Source organism: Condylura cristata, unplaced genomic scaffold, assembly GCF_000260355.1.
Source record: "Condylura cristata isolate star-nosed mole 26May11 unplaced genomic scaffold, ConCri1.0 scaffold00009, whole genome shotgun sequence".
In the NCBI taxonomy this organism is placed as follows: Eukaryota; Metazoa; Chordata; class Mammalia; order Eulipotyphla; family Talpidae; genus Condylura; species Condylura cristata.
In genome coordinates, this window is record NW_004567110.1 from 36,340,877 (window position 1) to 36,359,459 (window position 18,583).

Genomic DNA, 18,583 nt, shown 5'->3' on the forward strand with positions numbered 1-18,583 from the left:
TGAGTTTCCCTAATCCTCTAAACTGAAGTGCAAATTGGTTATCAAAGTCCTTTGCTGTAAGGGTTGTTTTACATAATAACCAATATCACAGAAGTTCCTCAAAGGGAAATATTGATTTAGGCAACATCACAGGCTATTTCAATTCCAGCACAACTTTGGATTAGTGCCATAGACAGCATATAGAAAACTTTCTAAAAATCTAAATTTCTGTATTAAGAGGTATGGCAGCATATCTTTTCTTAGTAGAAAATATATTTACAACAACTGTTTAATAAACATGAGTCTATTTTATCTATCATTTCAAATCCACAGTAACTTAACAAAAGCTAGTTCTAAGCATCTAGCTTGTGTTTTCAAGAAAATGGGCTGCACAAAGGAAATGTTCATTTGTGTCTATATATGCCGGAATTATCACCAATGCCAACTAGCTCTATTATTGAGACTTTACTGTGTCAGATGTAACTTAGATATATGCTACTGTGTTCACCTCTTAAAATGATAGGTAGCCACTACTATTACCATTATAAACAAGAAAACTAAAGCTAAGTGGCTTTTGTAAGGATTTGAGTCAGCATTTATTTTTCTCATTTAATATGCTATGCTACCATTTCACAGCCAGCTTCTTTTCAGTCTTGAGCACTACATGGGTCATGACCAGAAGGTAAGTTCTAGTTTTTGCCCTAGGTATACGCTCAACAGACAGGCCAATTCCACTTTGCTGTAGCTCTGGTCCTATTAATACATTCACAAGGGTTTGGTTCTTATCTATTTGGAGTGACCCAATTAACCTCACTTTGCAGAGATTTTTGGAATGGTTGCACTATACATTATAAAGGACTCTGTATTTGATATAGTTATGTTGTTATAAAAAAAATAATCAGAGAAGATTGGATTTGAGCAATGGATTTAATAATTATATTAAATATTAAAAAAAATAAGTGAAACTGTTAGCAACTTAGGTCTTAAGTTGAATCCTGATATAAAACAGATAAAGGTATAGGTATACTGTTTAAGCAAAGGTTGGGTATTGTGGCAGCATGGATTCATCTACTTTGAAGAACCAGTGAATCTTCATTGCATAAACAAGCAGCCTCTGAAGCATCTGAGAACACAACTCTCACTACTGTGCACTAGATAATCAACTGTGTCAACAGTGCACTAGATAATCTGTTTATTTAAGTTCTCATAATTTTTTAATTAAAAAATATCTGTATCTACATGAAGAGGACATTAGAATTGTACTAGAACAGAGCTAGCATCAGGACTGATAATTCAAAGGAGAGAGAAGTTTAGGTACCAATGAAGCAGGTGTCAAATGACTTGGCTATAGAGAGTAGGGGAGACAGTTCAGTCCTGAAGTTGGGACTGAAGTTTTACAGATTTCAGTAATGAGGGAATTGACTCTTTGTCATCATAATATTTGATTTGCATTTTGCCATATTATGAGATGCATTATTTTAGTCTGACAGTGTTAATCCAGTAATGGATTTCAATTTCTTAATTTTGATATTGATATATAAAATTTTAATTATGATCCAAAACTATCACTTATTATTACCATGAAATTTTATTTTCTTTTTAAAAATATATACATCTTAGACAAGTTGCTTTACCTTCTCCAATAAAGTAAGAACTCAAGATTCCACATTGCAACTCTTGGCTTAAAGACTTTTTGAGTTTCTATATTAAACTCTATTAAACTCAGCCAGCATCCCCTGGTCCTGGGCTCTCTCTGTGATTGACAATGTTTAACTGGTTTAATTCCAGCATGTCTGTGGCCACAGATCCTTTTCACTTACCTGCCTCTGCCTTCTGCTGCTTCTCAATCTTCTCCAGACGTCCTAGTAAGGAGTCAATTTTAGTTTTGATTTGGGTTAATTCTTTCTTGATTGTCTGTAGCTCATCTGATTTCACTGAAAAAGAGAAAGGAAAAGAAAACAACAGTACACCAAAACTCCAGTTCACTAGAATTTAACTCAAAGACACTCTGTTTCCTCAAGATTGTGTCAAATCAATAGAATACTTTTCTATTTTAATCAGCTCCTTTACTTCTCAGGATCCTGGAATCCTGGGTGCTTTTGCTAACCACAGTAATTCAGTGCTGTAAATGGTAAATCCTAAATATTTTTTACTGATGGTTATGACATAATATAGAGGAAACTAGAAAAAGACTGTAAAATAGCTCCACTGAATTAAGTTTTAATAGATAAATCTGAACTATATAAGGGATTTAGATTGAGGATTAATTAAATAATCGAGCAATATGTTGTAATATACATTGCAGCAGTCAATGGCACTTTTAATCCAGCTCTTTGGTGACTGAATGAAACTAGGAAATAATATTTATTCTCTACAGAAATCACTTAGCTCCCAGGGAATTCTCTCCAATTTATTGAACTCTTGCTATTTCACTTACCTTTTTTTTGTTGTTGTTAATTTAATTTTAAAAAATGTCTTGCTTTTAAAAACTTCCTTGTTCATTTTTTTCACAAAATAGGATTTCTCCCCTCAGGAGCAATCATCATGTTTTTACCTTATGATGTTGCAATTCCACTCCTAGGTATCTATCCAAAGAACACAAAAACCCTAATTTGAAAGGAAGCCTGCTCCCCTATGTTTATAGCAGCACTATTTACAACAGTCAAGATAGGGGAACAACCAATTTCAAAAAAAAAAAAAAAAAAAAAAGGAGGTAGTGGTTGCACCCTCTTTAAGCCCCAGGGTTAAAGGGAAGGGAAATTCACCAAAACTACCGCTGATAATTTTCTGTAATAGTGGTTCTCATTTCAGGCTTTTAATGTTTAATATGGTCTCAAATCATATGATTACAGAGACTAACACAGGATTGACAGCTTTTCTTTTTGTCAAGTATAGATGATAAGAACAATGAGAAGTTCTGGCTATCAGTCATAATAATTATTGTATTTAAAAAAGGCTTAAGGGAAGGGCAATCTCACAGAGGACAACCTTTTAAATGAAGGAAGCTTATGTTTAGAGAAAAAAAATCAATGTGCTGTTTTATTTTCTAATATTTCTGAGAACCACTGGAAACGTTGTCAGGAACCACTAATAACCAGAGGACGAAAATAAAGCTATCATTATAGAACAACTACATCTGCTTAGAAGCTTTCATGAGGTGGGGCTTGGGGTATTCATGCATCAGCAGACAACTGGGCTTCAGGTTCTGGCGCACAGAACTTGATTCAGCCTATTATTCTTTTCTGTCACTTTTCTTTTCAAGTTTATAATGATCTCAGCTTGAACATTCCCCAGAAATTTCTGAAGAAATTGAGTGTTTAGCTTGATTCTTTACTTCAGGACATTGTTTTATAAATAATAAAAACTAAAGGCAATCTATGTTTTCTTGCAATAGAGTTACTTGTCAGCTAAGAAATACGATACAACATCTTGATAAATTATGCATCAATATATATTAGTTGCTCAAAGGAGAACAGATTTTTTCCACTATTAAGATGACAAAATTGTTTCCATTATAAAATCAGAATATTTTTAATAAAAAGCAGATTTTTATTTATGATGCTATATTTGCAAAATAAAAACTGCAAGACTAAGGGACCCTGTGGAGTGTTCCTATTATGAACAACCAAACTGAAAGTAAAATACAGTTTAAAATAGAGAATCTGCTCCTTATGTCAATTATTTCAGACATCAAAGTGCCATTGTTCAACTGCAGCTAAATTTGAAAAACATCATCTGTCACAATTGCAAATTGATTCTGCTTTGAAGAATGATTTTCATTTCCTGTGATGGAAGTATGTCATGTAGTTTTACTTAAACCTATCAAATTTAATAGACAATATTTTATCTTACATCATTAGATTTCAATGAAGGGGAAATAGGACTGTGCCTGAAAACTAATAGAATGGATTTCTTAGTAAGTGGAGCCATTTTTTAACTTGGGAATAAATATTTATTTATCTTCTTAAAAAACATTAAAAAACTACCCATACCCCATTTTATTGAAACTCCATAAAAAACTAATGAGAAATCTAATCTTACCAAGCAGAATGTCAGAATTGCCCAGGGAGTCTAAGGTTTCCTTTTATCTAAACTCAAGGCTAGCATTGTAGAAATAACATTTAAGATGAGAACTAGGTCATTATGAAACTTGGGTCTAATTTGTTAATGCTATTCAAGCTTAGAGATAAGAAGGATGTAATCACATATATATATCCTGTCTACTCAGTCCTGGTCTCTTACCAAAATGTTGAAATCACTTCCAGCCTTGTGTAAATTTTCCAGTTTCTTTCTTGGAATAGTGAGCAGAAAATGTTCATCAAGATCCTCTAAAGTAGGGCCTAAAAATAGTCTTGGGCTGTTCCTTGACCAACTGTGGAAGTTGTTTCCTTATCACACTTCAGAGCTTTCTTTGGAAAGAGGTTTCTCCCTTACTCGGTAGTGTCTACTGTTTCTTCCTATCTTCTGATAGATTAACCTTCTACAGTTGGGGTATTGGTCGGCTGTGCTCAGTTACTCACTGGAACTCCTGGGATGAACCACCTCTGTTTAATGTGCTTCCCTCTCTGACTCTACTCTGTCTTTTCCCTACTTTTGGGGGGATTCCTGTTAATAATTTCTTCATGGTACTGTGGTTTACATTAAGCCCAGTCTGTTTTTACCTATTTCTTCAAAGTGGAAGAACTATTTTACAACTGTAGATCTTCACACTTAGAATTTTGAAAATCTTTGCAATGTTGAATTCTGATATTTTTCCAGAAGAAGTTAAGAAGTAAGGAGATGTAGGTCCAAGGCAACCCTGCCCATTTTCTTTTTTAACATATTTTTGTATCCATTTTCATCGCATTCTTAAATGAGCTTCTATCTTTGGTTTGTACAAATGATTGCAAAGTACCTCAAAATAATATTTACAAGTTGTAAGTCTTTTCTACAGAAAACTTCCAGAATTTCCCACTTGTATAGGAAAAAGGCTACGATAGTTATAAACGTGCACAATCAAAACTCTTTAAACTTATGTTAGGGCTGCTCCAAAGCATAGTACTAGCTGTATATTCCATTTCTTAAAATGTGCTCTCCATTTGAACAGAACAGCTTAATATATAGTCAAAGTTCATGGCCGCAGGTAGACTCTGGTCTCTCCTAGTTCATCTCTATGGCCCTTGGGGAGTCATGTGTAATCTACACATCTGTCGTCTTTATAATTTCCATCTTCTACCTTAGAGACTTATAAAAATTTAATGAGATAATACACATAAAGCACTTAGCACTGTACCCAGAACATTGTCAGACTGACTGAATATATGGCAGACCCACTCCCCTTAAATCTCTATGTACCCTACTTGCTTTATAGAGTTTAGTTTAAGTCTTGCCTTACCTAGGAGTTCTTTGGCCAGCCCACTCCAGGTGCATCTATTATCTACAGCCTATTTAACAGCTTTTCACTATTGCTAGATGTATACTCCCTGTTGATTTTTACTTTGTATATCTACTTTTTATGTTAAAGTGCAATCTCCTTGAAAGTGACTACCTGATTAGGCACCAAAAAGTTTAGGAGTAATGCTTCTGAATGTTTTCTTCTGTTTTGATAAGTTCCTTTTTTTTTTTAATGACTAAGAAGACTCTGATGTTTATCATAAGACTCTGGGCTTTGAAGTCTGTCCTCCTTAATTAAAAAATGATATTAACAGCTTTAAGAAGAGATCCTAAATCAGATTAGTACCTAAAGAAAACATTCTGCTTTCTCATCATAAATCAGAGCCATGGAAAATTATTCAGATTCTTGATTAATAAATTATTTAGATCTCTAGTGATACAACATTGAAAGAGGAAATTTGGTATGGCTGTCTGAGCCAAGATATATTAATGGATTTACCTATCATGGACTCTCTAGAACCAACTGTTTTAAGGGGGTATCTATTTTTACACCCCTCCCTTTTCCCCTTCCTTCTGCATTCCTATTAGAACTTAACTCAGTATCTTACAGTAAGAAATTAACAAATACAAAGCAATTTTGAGTTAAATGTATGTGTACATCTGACACCAATTTGAACCAGACCAACACATTTTATTGAAAGTTTTGTGTATGTGCCAAGCACTACATTGGAGGCGACTATCTAGTAGGGAAGCAGACAAAAAAAAAAAAAAAATCAAGTGAATGTAAAAACAAAGTTAGCATGGAAATATATGTGTACATCTGACACCAATTTGAACCAGACCAACACATTTTATTGAAAGTTTTGTGTATGTGCCAAGCACTACATTGGAGGCGACTATCTAGTAGGGAAGCAGACAAAAAAAAAAAAAAAATCAAGTGAATGTAAAAACAAAGTTAGCATGGAAATATGCCTTTTTTTTAAGCAGGAGCACTGTGATAAAAGAATAAGAACACAAGTCTTGGGCAATTAGTCTTTTGCAATTTCCCCCTAATTTTATCTCAAGTCTTGAATTCCATAGTTCTTTACTTTAAAGATACATTGTGGATAATGCAATGCCTCTATTTCTTTGTTGAGCATTTGGAAGAGTCAGGAGTATTTCTTTGACTAAGATTAACTTTCTGTTAAATTATTGGTACATCTATCTATCTATCTATCTATCTATCTATCTATCTATCTATCTATCTATCTATCTATCTTTTTTTCCTGATTCCTTACACTCCTGCTATAAGTGAAATCATCTGGTATTTTTCTTTTTCTTTCTGGTTTATTTAACTAAGCATGATCTTTTCCAGTTCCACCCATGTTGCCACAAATGGCATGATTTTATCTTTTTGATTGCTGAGTAATATTCTTTTGTGTATATAACCTAAATCTTTTTGATCCAGTCATCAATTTTTGGTCGTCACCTGGGCTTATTACACATCTTCCGTATTGTGAATAGAGCAGCAATAAACATCAGGGTGTAGTTGTCCTTTTGAATTATTGTTTTTGTGAAAGATTATTTCTTTAAATGTCCCCTTGACAAGAGGAAATTAGAGCAACTCCTCTAAAATTTTAACTCTAGTGTTTAATGTATTTGCTGACAATATTTATGGAGACCCATTATTGCCAACTTCCTTTCAGGAACTGGGGCTACATTAACGAGTGCCGCAGACCGGCACAGTGGGGAGCACTGGACTCAGGGTGATGAGTGTCTCGGAGGGAGGTGGATAAGGATTCGGCTAAATGAATGATACACAGACACGACTTCAAGAGTGCATATCTGAATGTAATAAGGAGAAGACAACAAACAAATGTATAGCATGCACACATACATATAGATGGAGAAAAATAAAGGAGGCAAGAATTCATGGCTGGGGAGTGAGACTTTCCATTTTATGTAGGGTGGCTAGGGAAAGCTTCACTGACAAGGTGACATTTGAACAAAAGTCTCAGTAAAAAGAAGAAGCAAGGCATGGCAATATCAAGGTGGTAGAGGGATGAAATAATGTTATGAGGTAGAAAAGTGATAAATGAAAACACATTTGAAACAGACTTCTGAAACAGGACTGTATTTGAGTTTTCAGGGACAACTAAATTAGCAAGTGGGAGGAGAACCAGAAGTGAGCTGATAAGGTGAAAAAGGAATATGGAAAAGAGGACCACACTGATTTCTGTAAATGGATTTTAAGAAAAGGGAAGGGAGAAAAGGGACATGGAGATTATACAGATCTTGTTGCACAGTGTTATGGCTTTTACTCTGAGTGAAAAAGGGGTGGACTCATGCATTGAAGAACAACTTTCTGACTGTAAAAAGACAGTAGTGGGGGCACAGTGCAACCAGGGAGATCACTAAATAAGCTGTGGAAGTTAGTCAAAGGGAAAATGAGAGTAGATTGGATTGAGCTAAGGTATTGTCAGTTGGGTAGTGAGAAGTAGATGGATTCTGCATCTAATTTAAAGATTGAGGGGAAAGGATGTGCAGATGCACTAGAATTAAAGGAGAGGTGAAAGGGGGAGTCAAAGAAAATTCTTTGATTTTTGGCACAAGTAACTGGAATGGTGGAATTCTCATTTGCTCAGATAGGCAATGCTTCTGGAGGTTCCAGTTGAACATGAAGATCAGAAGTTTTGGTTTAGACTTTCTAATTGTGAGATATTTATTGGTGTCCAAGTGCCAGTGAAAGTAGGCAGCTGGGTAAATGAATCTGAATTTAGAGGCAATATCAAAAGTAGACAAATAGAGGAGTAACCTGCTAGACATGATATTTTTAATATGCAGGAGAATTTTTTCCCCATCAGTTGGTTATTCATACATCACAAGTACTTTAGAAGACATCAGTAATATTATCTACATTGGATAAATATCTTTTCCTCTTTCCCTCTATGTGTTAAAACAAAAATCTTTGCAAAAAATTTATGATAAAACACACTGTTAAAAATGTCTTTGGTTGTTGAGTATAATTATTTTTCTCTGGATTGTCCTTCAAGATCAAGAAAAAGAAGTAACTAATTTCTTAGGATAAATTACATTAATTTTTAGACATAAGAGAAATGACTTCACTAGAAGTCATTTTACATTACACAGATAATAGTTATTTTCCCTAAACTATTACTATAGTACTCTGATTTAAAAATAGAAGTCATAATAAATACGGGGATTTATTACAAATCCTTTCAGAACCGCTTTTTCTAAAGAGTTCAGTGATTTGAAGATAGATGTTATTGCATTCTGATAGTCAACAAAATAATGTTTGTGCCTTTGTGGTAACATGAGATATAATCCAAAAAAGGAAATTAGGCACACAGGATGATACAATCTGCCTATATATATATATATATATAAATATATATATAAAATGTGTGCATCTTTGATTTATATGGTTGAAAAATATTTCAATTTGTCTTATCACCTGTGGGCTAACTTTAGTCAGCGACAAATAAGGAATCATCAGCTAAGTGTCTAGGTGAGTAATTTTTTAACAGAAAGTAATATTGCACTGCAGCGGAAATTCTGTAACATATGGAAGTATTTTTTAATTTCACAATTTGGAGAGGGTGGAGTTACAGGAGTCTTGAGAGTATGTCTCTGCTTAACACCCTACAATAGACAGGCTACCTTTTACTCCCCACCAAATAAATATCTGATTGAAAATGTCAGCAGGGTTAAGCCATAATTAAAAAACCCTAGTCATTCACTGACATAATCCTGTGGACGATTTAGAACATTGAAATTACATTGGCCTTAACAACTCACATTAATTTATTACTCTTTTTGCTCATTTCTCCATCTTTGATAAATTATTTAAATATCAAAATGAAAGGAATGCACATGATTTACACAGAAGTTATGTGTATTTTCTCAATCAATTTTAATATAGACTTCATTGGTAAAGAAGTTGAGAATTTGACAAATTACATGACATTGTGTAACTCATCTAATGACTGTGTATAATGTATTAATCTGAACAGGAATAGCTCAGGTTTAAACTTAATCCTTCTGACTATAACTTCTATACTTATTATTCTATGCAGCACCATTTGACATGCAAGCATGTCAGTTTTAGCTTGAAATTTTCTTCACTATGAATTAAGGAACCATAGCATTTTTAATTCAGTCACCTTCATAAAAGAATAAAGACCACTAATGTTTGTCAAGTATTTGTTTATGGAGAGAAATAATTTATTTTTATTAAATTTTAACACCCAAGAATCTTTTTAAAAATTGTTCTATATTTTTGTTATTGTATTAACAGTTGGGCCTTCCCTGGTGGTGCAGTGGGTTAAAGTGCAGCACTATGAAGCAAGTCACAGTTTTTGCTTCAGCATGAGTTTGATCACTGGCCAGGGGGTGACCCACATGGCACAGCAGACTTCTGTCTCTCCCACTGCTCCCCTCAGTAGTATACTTTGTCAATATGCCTATTCTGCTCCTCAATCTGTCTCAGGTGAATTCTTTTACCTCCCTTGTATCTCTGGCCTGTATCCCCGTTCTGTATAAATAAACAAATCTTAATATACATATACATGTACATATAATATATATACATATATTATATATATACATTATATATATAATATATATACATATATTAACAGTATAAGGTTTTCTCCCCATGTATGGTTGCTTGCCCTCCCGCCACCAAAATACCCACAGTCCTCCTCTATAGTCCATTGAAGGGGGAGAGTGCTGTGAAGTGGATTTTAAAGAATTATCATTTTCACTTTAATTTTCCCCTAGTTAAACCATGATACCACACACACACACGCACGCGCGCGCGCGCGCGCACACACACACACACACACACACACACACACCAGTGTTCAGACAGTGAAATCACATGCACCTAAGAAATTCAGTACATTTTTCTAGAATGAGTTAGAAGGGCCTGAATATCATCCTCCTCAACTAATTAACATCCATGAATTTGGCTGTTAAAAAGAGTTGACGACTGCCAACATCTCCACACTTTGTTTAGATTTAATACAGACATACCCTTGTGTTACAGGCTGCACTGTCATATGTTGAGGTTCAAAACCCTAGTACCTTAAAATGTGACTGTGTTTGGAGATAGATCTTTAAAGAGGTTATGAAGATACAATGGTGTCATTAGGGAGGTATCTAATCCAATATGGCCATATCCTTATAAGAAGAAGAAATTTGGATAGACACAGAGATATTAATGTGAGGACATGGATAAAAAGGACTGTCTACAAGCCAGAAAGAGAAGGCTAATGTGGTCCCTTCCCTCATGGTCCCCTGAAGAAAGTAATACAGCAGATCATCATCAATTCTGGCCTCCAGATTGTAAAAAGACTAATTTCTATTATTTAAGTCACCCTATCTGTGATACTTTTTGATGGCAGCCCCTAGCAAATGAACACACCATTACAAAAATAATTTAAACTTCTTTCTGAGCAGGTAGTATTTTGTTGAGCATCCTTCCCTTTAACTCTGAAGGAAATCCAATCTCTTCTATATTTTCCACAGATTTTCATTATCCCAGGACCTTATCTTTCATTTTGTTAAGTCGTAATATCCAGTTTCATGACTGACATTCCTAGCAACAAATCCTTCCTTTAAATAAGTTATTTATTATTATAGCTTATTATTTATTAAGACTTTCATAACATGAAACTTTGTTTTAAGAAGTTTACACGTGTTAGCTCATTTAATCCCTAAAATGACTTTTGGAGAAGGTTTAAAATGGTCATTTACATTATAGACAGGGAAACAAAATACTACCTGCTCAGAAAGAAGTTTAATTATTTTTGTAATGGCGTGTTCATTTGCTAGGGGCTGCCATCAAAAAGTACCACAGATTGGGTGACTTAAATTATAGAAATTAGTCTTTTTACAATCTGGGGGCTAGAATTTGATGATGAGGCTACAATTTGATGAAAGGCACAGCAACAATGTATCTTGTCCCCAAGTAAGCAGTTACTATTGGATTCCAGTTACAGTACATTCATTTCCATGTTTTTACTTCTATACAGAGCTATACTAATACTAATACTAATACTAAACTTCACTGAACACTCACTAGTGTCAGGACCTACAAGAGTACTTTACATACATAAGTAATTTAATTCTCACAACAACCTGTTGGGTACATAGTATTATTTCTATTTCCTGGATAGAAAATAGAGGCCTATAGGGTTAAAGGAACTCCCCAAGGTCACAATGACAGCGAGCCTGTGGAATAGAGGTCCTACCCTATGTACTTGGATGGCAAAGCTGCTCTTTTCCAGCTATATAAGTGGAAAGTAGGAGTTGCTTTGATTCTATCTTTCCTAATGCGTCTACCTTTCTAAACTCAACTTCATTTCTTCTATAAAGCCTTATCTAAATCATCAATATCTTTTCTGAAAACCTAAAAGCAGAATACATATTTTGCCTCAGATAATGGATGGATGGTGGTGTTTAATGATATCTGCCTGGAGGTTGACACTGTTTCTATGACTGATGCTTTGTTTCCATATTTAACATACTTTTTAGGGAGGAAAAAACTCCCAGTCCTAACAATGGCATTTCAGTTGTGTTGGGGATAAATTCTTAAAAACTGCATCTTAAATCTAAGTGAGCTGTCTTTAATTTCCTGTTAGGTGCTGCAGGGTTTTTATGTTAGTCCGTCATGTGTTCTGTCATCAAAAATGCATTGACTGAACCTCAAAGGCATCAAAATTTACCAGAGTTTTTTCTGGTTTTGACATTAGTATTGAAATTAATAATTTAAATAAATAGATTTTATAGGAATCTTTTCAATTTTTTGATTAAGAAATTAAAGCTTATATGTATATTGATGTCTTCTCTTTTGTAAAGTGTTTATTAGTGATATCACATCCATCTTTTTATTCCATGATGTTGTATAGGCCAAATTGATTAAAGTTCAGTTAAAGCTGATTTGAAAAGTATCAGAAATACTTAGTGGTAACCTATGTTTTAAAAGAGCAATTATTTTTAAACACTCATCAGGATTCAGCTCTGACAAATTATTGTGCTAATATAATTTTTCTTTATAGTGCTTTTCTCCTCAGTTTAATTTAGTCACATTAAACATTCTGAAATAAGAAATGACAAATTGTACAAGCTATAACATTAATTTCCTCTTCTGGACTTACCAAGTAATTAAACACTGGAAAACAGCTATTAATAAAAGAGCAAGATACATACCTCAGTAAATATTCATTCCCTTAAGCCAATGTTAACAGTTTATTTTACACTTCACACAAAGTTTTCATTTGTGACTGGAATTTGAAATTTATTGCTATTCTCAGACACTAAGCTAATTTTGAAAGTATTACCAAATCATGAATATTTATATATACATGTACATATATGTATATATGTGTGTAAATATCTATAACATAGTTTGCAAATACTTTTGGAGAGAATGTCAAATCATGATTTTAATTATTCTTGCCAATGAATTGTTTATAAATCTTGTTTAGAATTAAAGTTCAGTAAAGTATATAATACAGTTAATTTTTGTGAAGTGAGTTTCTAAATACATAAAATTATGTGAAACATATATAGAATTATCAGTATTGTCTCTCTATACTAATAATCTTATTTAAACTTAATGTAATCTGAGAATTACTATGCCTACAAGAAATTTCAAATAATTATTTTGCTAGATGGTCCTTATAAAATACTTTCATTCCACAATTTATTTAATATTTTTACCTGTTTCTTATTTACATCCTCCCTGAGTAGCAAAGATATTACAGGATCCAAAGTTGCAAATGATTATTGATATAGTATAAACTATCTCAGATTTACTTTAAAGCATCTGTACTTAGGAATAGTATACTAATAGCATATCAGAATTTTTCAGGATCAGTTTATATAAAAATCTAGCAGTGCGTTTAGTTGGAAGGCTTAAACCTCCATTTTTTTACTGCACTGATGTAAAGTTATATAAATATTTTTATGACACATTGTTTTCAGACAAACTCTCATCATCATTTAATGTATAATGGTATGTTATGCTTTTAACATTGCTACTGTATTGTTTGTCTACTTAATAATTCTACTGCTCAAATATTTAAAACATGCACTAATTTGTATGGGGTTTCTCTAAAAAGACAGTATATGGCTTCTGAAGTGAAACCATTTCTTTCCTAAAAGCAACATTTATATTTTAGGACTTTAACACCTCACAAGATAAATGGGCTTAGAACATGTTATTTGCACTGATAAAATATTTGAAATTGGCCTTGGTTTTTGTTAGTCATGTTTGTGTCTCCCCTACGGCAGTGGAATGCATTGCAAGGTAGTGAACATTTCTTATCTATTTATTTAGATGCCTCATACATAGTACCATACATTTATATATGTTTGATACTTTGTGCATATTGATAGCAGACACTCCATAATTATTTGTTGAGTTATTTAACTTAGATAATAATTGCCCCCATTGTCTTTTAAAAGGAAATCAAAGTAAAGAACATTACTTACATTTAGAGCCTGATGAAGATGACCCACTCACGGTAGACCTTGATCCCCCCTTCATGGAAAAGACTCCTTTTCCCCTGCGAGTTGTTGTTACAGACACTCTGGGGCGCTTCAGTGGGATGACCGCCCGAGGAGGGGGAGGCACACGCCCATGGTAATCAAACAACCTTCATAAAACACAAATGTGACTGAGAGTTGGTTTATGCCTCAATGTTCTATCAAATGTGTGAAGTGATTAAGAGAATGATGTTGCAAAAATGTCAATAAATTTTTTTTTATTTTATCACACAGGTGTTGATTGGCAAGCTCATTTTTCATGAAAGAAATAGGATTCTGCATAGTCCATTCTTTACATTAGTCTGCTATTCCTAATATAATCAAATACACTAGTATTTGATTCCCCAGTGTGTACTTATTTTTCTATGGTATGAAAAGACAAGGAGCTTTGCTCCAACAGGGTCATGTAATTTATTGAAACTGTGCAAACCTTAGTTTGTAGGTATAGTTCTTTGGTTTAGCAGATGTATTATTCTCTGGGGAAGAAATGTTGCTCTTACATGTGAAACACTAACACACTAGTTTGAATTGAGGAAAAAAGATCATGAATCAGGGAGAAACCAAAGGAAATTATTGTCTGATCAGAAAATAGCTCAGAAGGAAAAAAAAATGAAGCAAAATGAGAAGTTTAAAGAAAAAAGCTGAGAGATAAATCAATGTGGTACATACCTTCCCCTAAGGACTTTAATTAATGAAAGGCTAGACAGACTGCAGCAAAATGGAGACAGAGTTTGAATAAAAGAGTTCTAGCATGAGAACTAAATGTTATTAATTTACTAGGGGGAAAAATACTTATTGGGTTATCTTTCTTATGGCTTTGATCATTTGTTAGAAACGTAATTTAAGACTTAAAGATATCTTCATATTCAACAGTGGAATGTTTGTGTAACACAAAATAATACCAATAAACTAGAAGCTTTTGCTAAACAGTGAAAAATGTCACTCATAGTCAACATATTTTCATTGAAAAAGGAAAAGGATAAAAGTGTAAGTGTAAAAAAGTATAAGTATTTAGTGGCTTCTATAAATATACACCTCACGTGTATGTTATTTATTTTGTATGCACATGAACAACAAAACTTTGTATGCTTTAGCACATTTGAGAAACATGAAAGATTAGAGTAAAAAATATGAAGATATATTTATTATATTATTAAAATAAATATATTTATTAAAGTAAATAAATATATTTATTTAAAAACATTTGCCAGTGAAACAGATATTTTATGGTATCCACTATAAAGAAAATAGTTTTGACTTAGAATGATCACTGTTATATATCATAGTGTGGCACCATTATATGGATTACATTCTCATAATTGCTTTAAAACAATTGATAAAAATTCAAAAAGTCAGAAGTGAGAAAACTAGTTTAGGAAGAAAATTTTAAAAACCATCTATAATAGACCAGTTCCTAAAAGTCATGTTATGTACACATGCAGATGAAAATGTGATAACAAATACTTATGATAGATTAGTTTCTAAATATTTGTTCACAAACAGTTAAAATTATATGGCAAAAAGTAATAATTACACTACATTTAAAGTAGAATGGCTTTGTACCAAGAGTGTCTCCAACGTGAGAGTGGTAAAATGTTAAAATTGTTTTGGAAACATGCTGGGGGAAAACTAAGAGGTGTATGGAAAGGAAAAGAAGTGAAATGAGACAGAGTTCAAGAGAGGTGCCTTCCTCTGCGAATAAGCAACGTCCATTAGAGCCCAAGAACTGCTGGCAGAGAACAGGTCGTGGGTGTCAACGCATTATCGTTTACTTCAAAGAGTACAGGAGAACGAGGCTGAAAAGGGTTATGAACATCATCTATACCACGAGGGGCTTGAAAATCAAGAGGGTCAACCAAACCTGCCCCTCATTTCAATCACAAAACAAGGTCTATATTACTTATTTATAAGTTGAATTCACAGAACACCTAAAGTCACTGAACCAAAATACGAAGGTGCTTTTCATAAGCTACAACTCCCAGAGCTATTGAGGGAAAATAAAACATAGCAAAGACGGAAACATTTCTTTATCAGAATTCTGTTTATAGTAAATCACAAAAATCTTGCCTTTACAAAGCATTGGATTGACAAACATTCTTGAGATTGCAATCTAACAGAATTAAATGATCCAAATCTGAAAGGTTAGATAAAAGCCTAAAATGTCTTCTTTCCTCTCTTGTATTTTTTTACTCCTTCCACTCTTATAATTATATTCTTCTTATTTTCTTTGATGTCTTTCAATTTCCCTATTTCTTATTCAGAACACTGGTTCCCCTCCAAAATTTACTGGTCAAATTTTGTAGAAATAATGATTTATCATGAGGCCAAATAAATATTTCTACCTTACTTAATGTCAGATTTAACATAAAAATGCTAAAAGTATTACTCAGAAGCCGTTAAAAAAAAAGTAAATGTAGTCAGTTTTTTGTGAAAATATTTTACTGAGGACATTGAGAATATAATTGGCTTTAATTAGTAAATATTTCTAATTTTCATGTGGCCATATCTTGTTTGGAATTTTGTTCATTTTAATAATATCTGAAATATGTGGATTTACTACTTAACAAAAGGTAATATTAATATTAATTTCCTTGTTAAAATTGACAGAATGTCTCTACGCAGAACAAGGATATTTGCTTTTTTTTAAAAAAGCTGCTTAGTGATTGGATAAAAACTAATTTAATGGCATATTGGCATGTAAAATGAATATAATTTTGAAAGTTTGTTTTTAATTGAAAGTTTTAAGTCTTAACAATAATAAAACCATCTTACAAAAAGTTCATTAAAAAAAAAAACAAACCTCCCAATATCACACCCTAAAACAATTACTGCCATTCTCTAATCTCTTTTCTATAAGCATCCATATTTTTGACATAATTGAGAACATAATATATGGAAAGTCACGTACACATGACTGAATTACTTTGATTTATATTAAAAACATTTCTCAAACCTACTAAATGGGCTTTCCTAGTGTTTAATTTAGTTGCTGCTGTGCACTTCTTCCAAAAACGTGACACATCCTAAAAACAATCATTACTTGATTGCTGGGCATCTGACTTGATGCCTATTTTTCACTGTCAACTAATGTGCTTTTAAAATTCAAGAAAAATGTTGAAAATGTAATATTTGCATTGAATTTTATTACTTCACATTAAACTTTCATTTTAGAAAAATAGGCTTTCCAGAATTGGTAATGGCTTGCTTTCTTCTGAATTTCCCTCACAGAAAGAATTCTTTATTTTCCTCACGTCTGAACTGAAATTTAAAGCTACTCTGTGATTAATGCTAATCAAAAAATGTAGTCTGGACTAAGTATATAGCTAGGCTGTCGAAACCTGAGAGCAAACTCAGAGCCATGTTCTCCCCGGCACTTTTTAGCAGGTGGATGATGGTTAATAACCAGAGAAACAGAAAGATGTTGCCCAGATCTTGACTTTACCTTGTACCCTCCTCACTGTGCCTAATTTTCTGACAGCCCTGTAGTCTATGAAATGAAATTAGGTATGTATTCGTTTGTAAGAAAGGATATATTTGAAATCCACTTGACTATTAGAATAATTTTTATAACCTAATAGTGTCTTCATTTCCTATATTGTTTTAATTATTCAAAATTCATAAAATCTATCTATAATTTCCACTGATTTTAAATAAGCTTTTGGCTACAACTGAATCAGAAGATAATTTTTACTTGAGACAAGCATTCAATAGTTTTTTTTGGCCTTTTTTTTTTTGGATAAACTTTTCTAAGATTTTTTTAAAAAAACTATTTATTTATTTATGCTTCCAGAACTAGGGACAGGCCTAGTGGGTGGGTGAGAGGATTCACGAGAGACAGAGTGGGAAACAGAACAGGCAGATATACTGAAACACACTGTTGAGGGGAGCAGCGGGAGGGTCAGGAGAGGTCTGCTACACCATGTGGGTCAGCTCCCTGGCTGGGGATCAAACTTGTGCTGCAGTGGCTTCTGGAAGCTTCATAGTGCGGAGCTTTAGCCCATTTTACCACCAGGGAGAGCCCAAAATTTTCTAAGATTTTGGAAAAGGTCCCCTAGGATCATGTGCAAATACTTCTTGAACATGCTTGTAAAGGCAAGATGATTGAAATCTTGAAAAAATCTTATTTGTAGTGTTTTAGCCTTAATATAATTTTTAAATCTTTTACAATTTTGTTACCTGCCTTACAATTTTGTTATATTTTGTATACAACTTGGGTTATTAAAAAGCTATTGTATTTGGGCCCTCCATGGTGGTGCAGTGGGTTAAAGCACAGCACTAAAAAGCTAAAGCCACTTCAGCATGAGTTCAATCCCTGCCCTGGAGGTAACCGTGACTGACATGGCATGGCAGTCCTCTCCTGACTTGCCCACTGCTCCCTCAGCAGTGTACCTGTCAGTCAGCCTTCTCTGCTCCGCACTCTGTCTCTGGTGAATCCTCTCACCGTCCCTGTACCTCTGGCCTATACCCCAGTTTATATGCATAAATGAATCTTAAAAAAAAAAGTTAGTGTATTTAAATGGTCATTGTGAAACTATAAGTTAGTAAAATGATTCCTTGTTTAAATGTATAATTCTGGGGCCCTCCCTGGTGGCACAGCAGGTTAAAGCACTGCACTAAGAAGTTAAAGCCACTTCGGCATGAGTTTAATTCTCGCCCCTGAGGTGATCCACATGGC

At 33.6% G+C, this 18,583-nt stretch overlaps 1 protein-coding gene across 12 annotated transcripts in view; it reads right to left on the reverse strand.

Annotated features, from left to right (window-relative positions):
• Positions 1-18,583, reverse strand: part of RALYL (RALY RNA binding protein-like) — a 580,783-nt gene that overhangs the window by 44,781 nt on the left and 517,419 nt on the right. For all 12 annotated transcript variants that reach the window (XM_012722964.1, XM_004679761.1, XM_012722961.1 and 9 more), the window contains 2 exons: positions 13,855-14,018; positions 1,800-1,913 (listed from right to left, as the gene is read on the reverse strand). In XM_012722964.1, the coding sequence (XP_012578418.1) occupies positions 1,800-1,913; positions 13,855-14,018 (278 nt within the window). The remainder of the gene's footprint in view (positions 1-1,799; positions 1,914-13,854; positions 14,019-18,583) is intronic.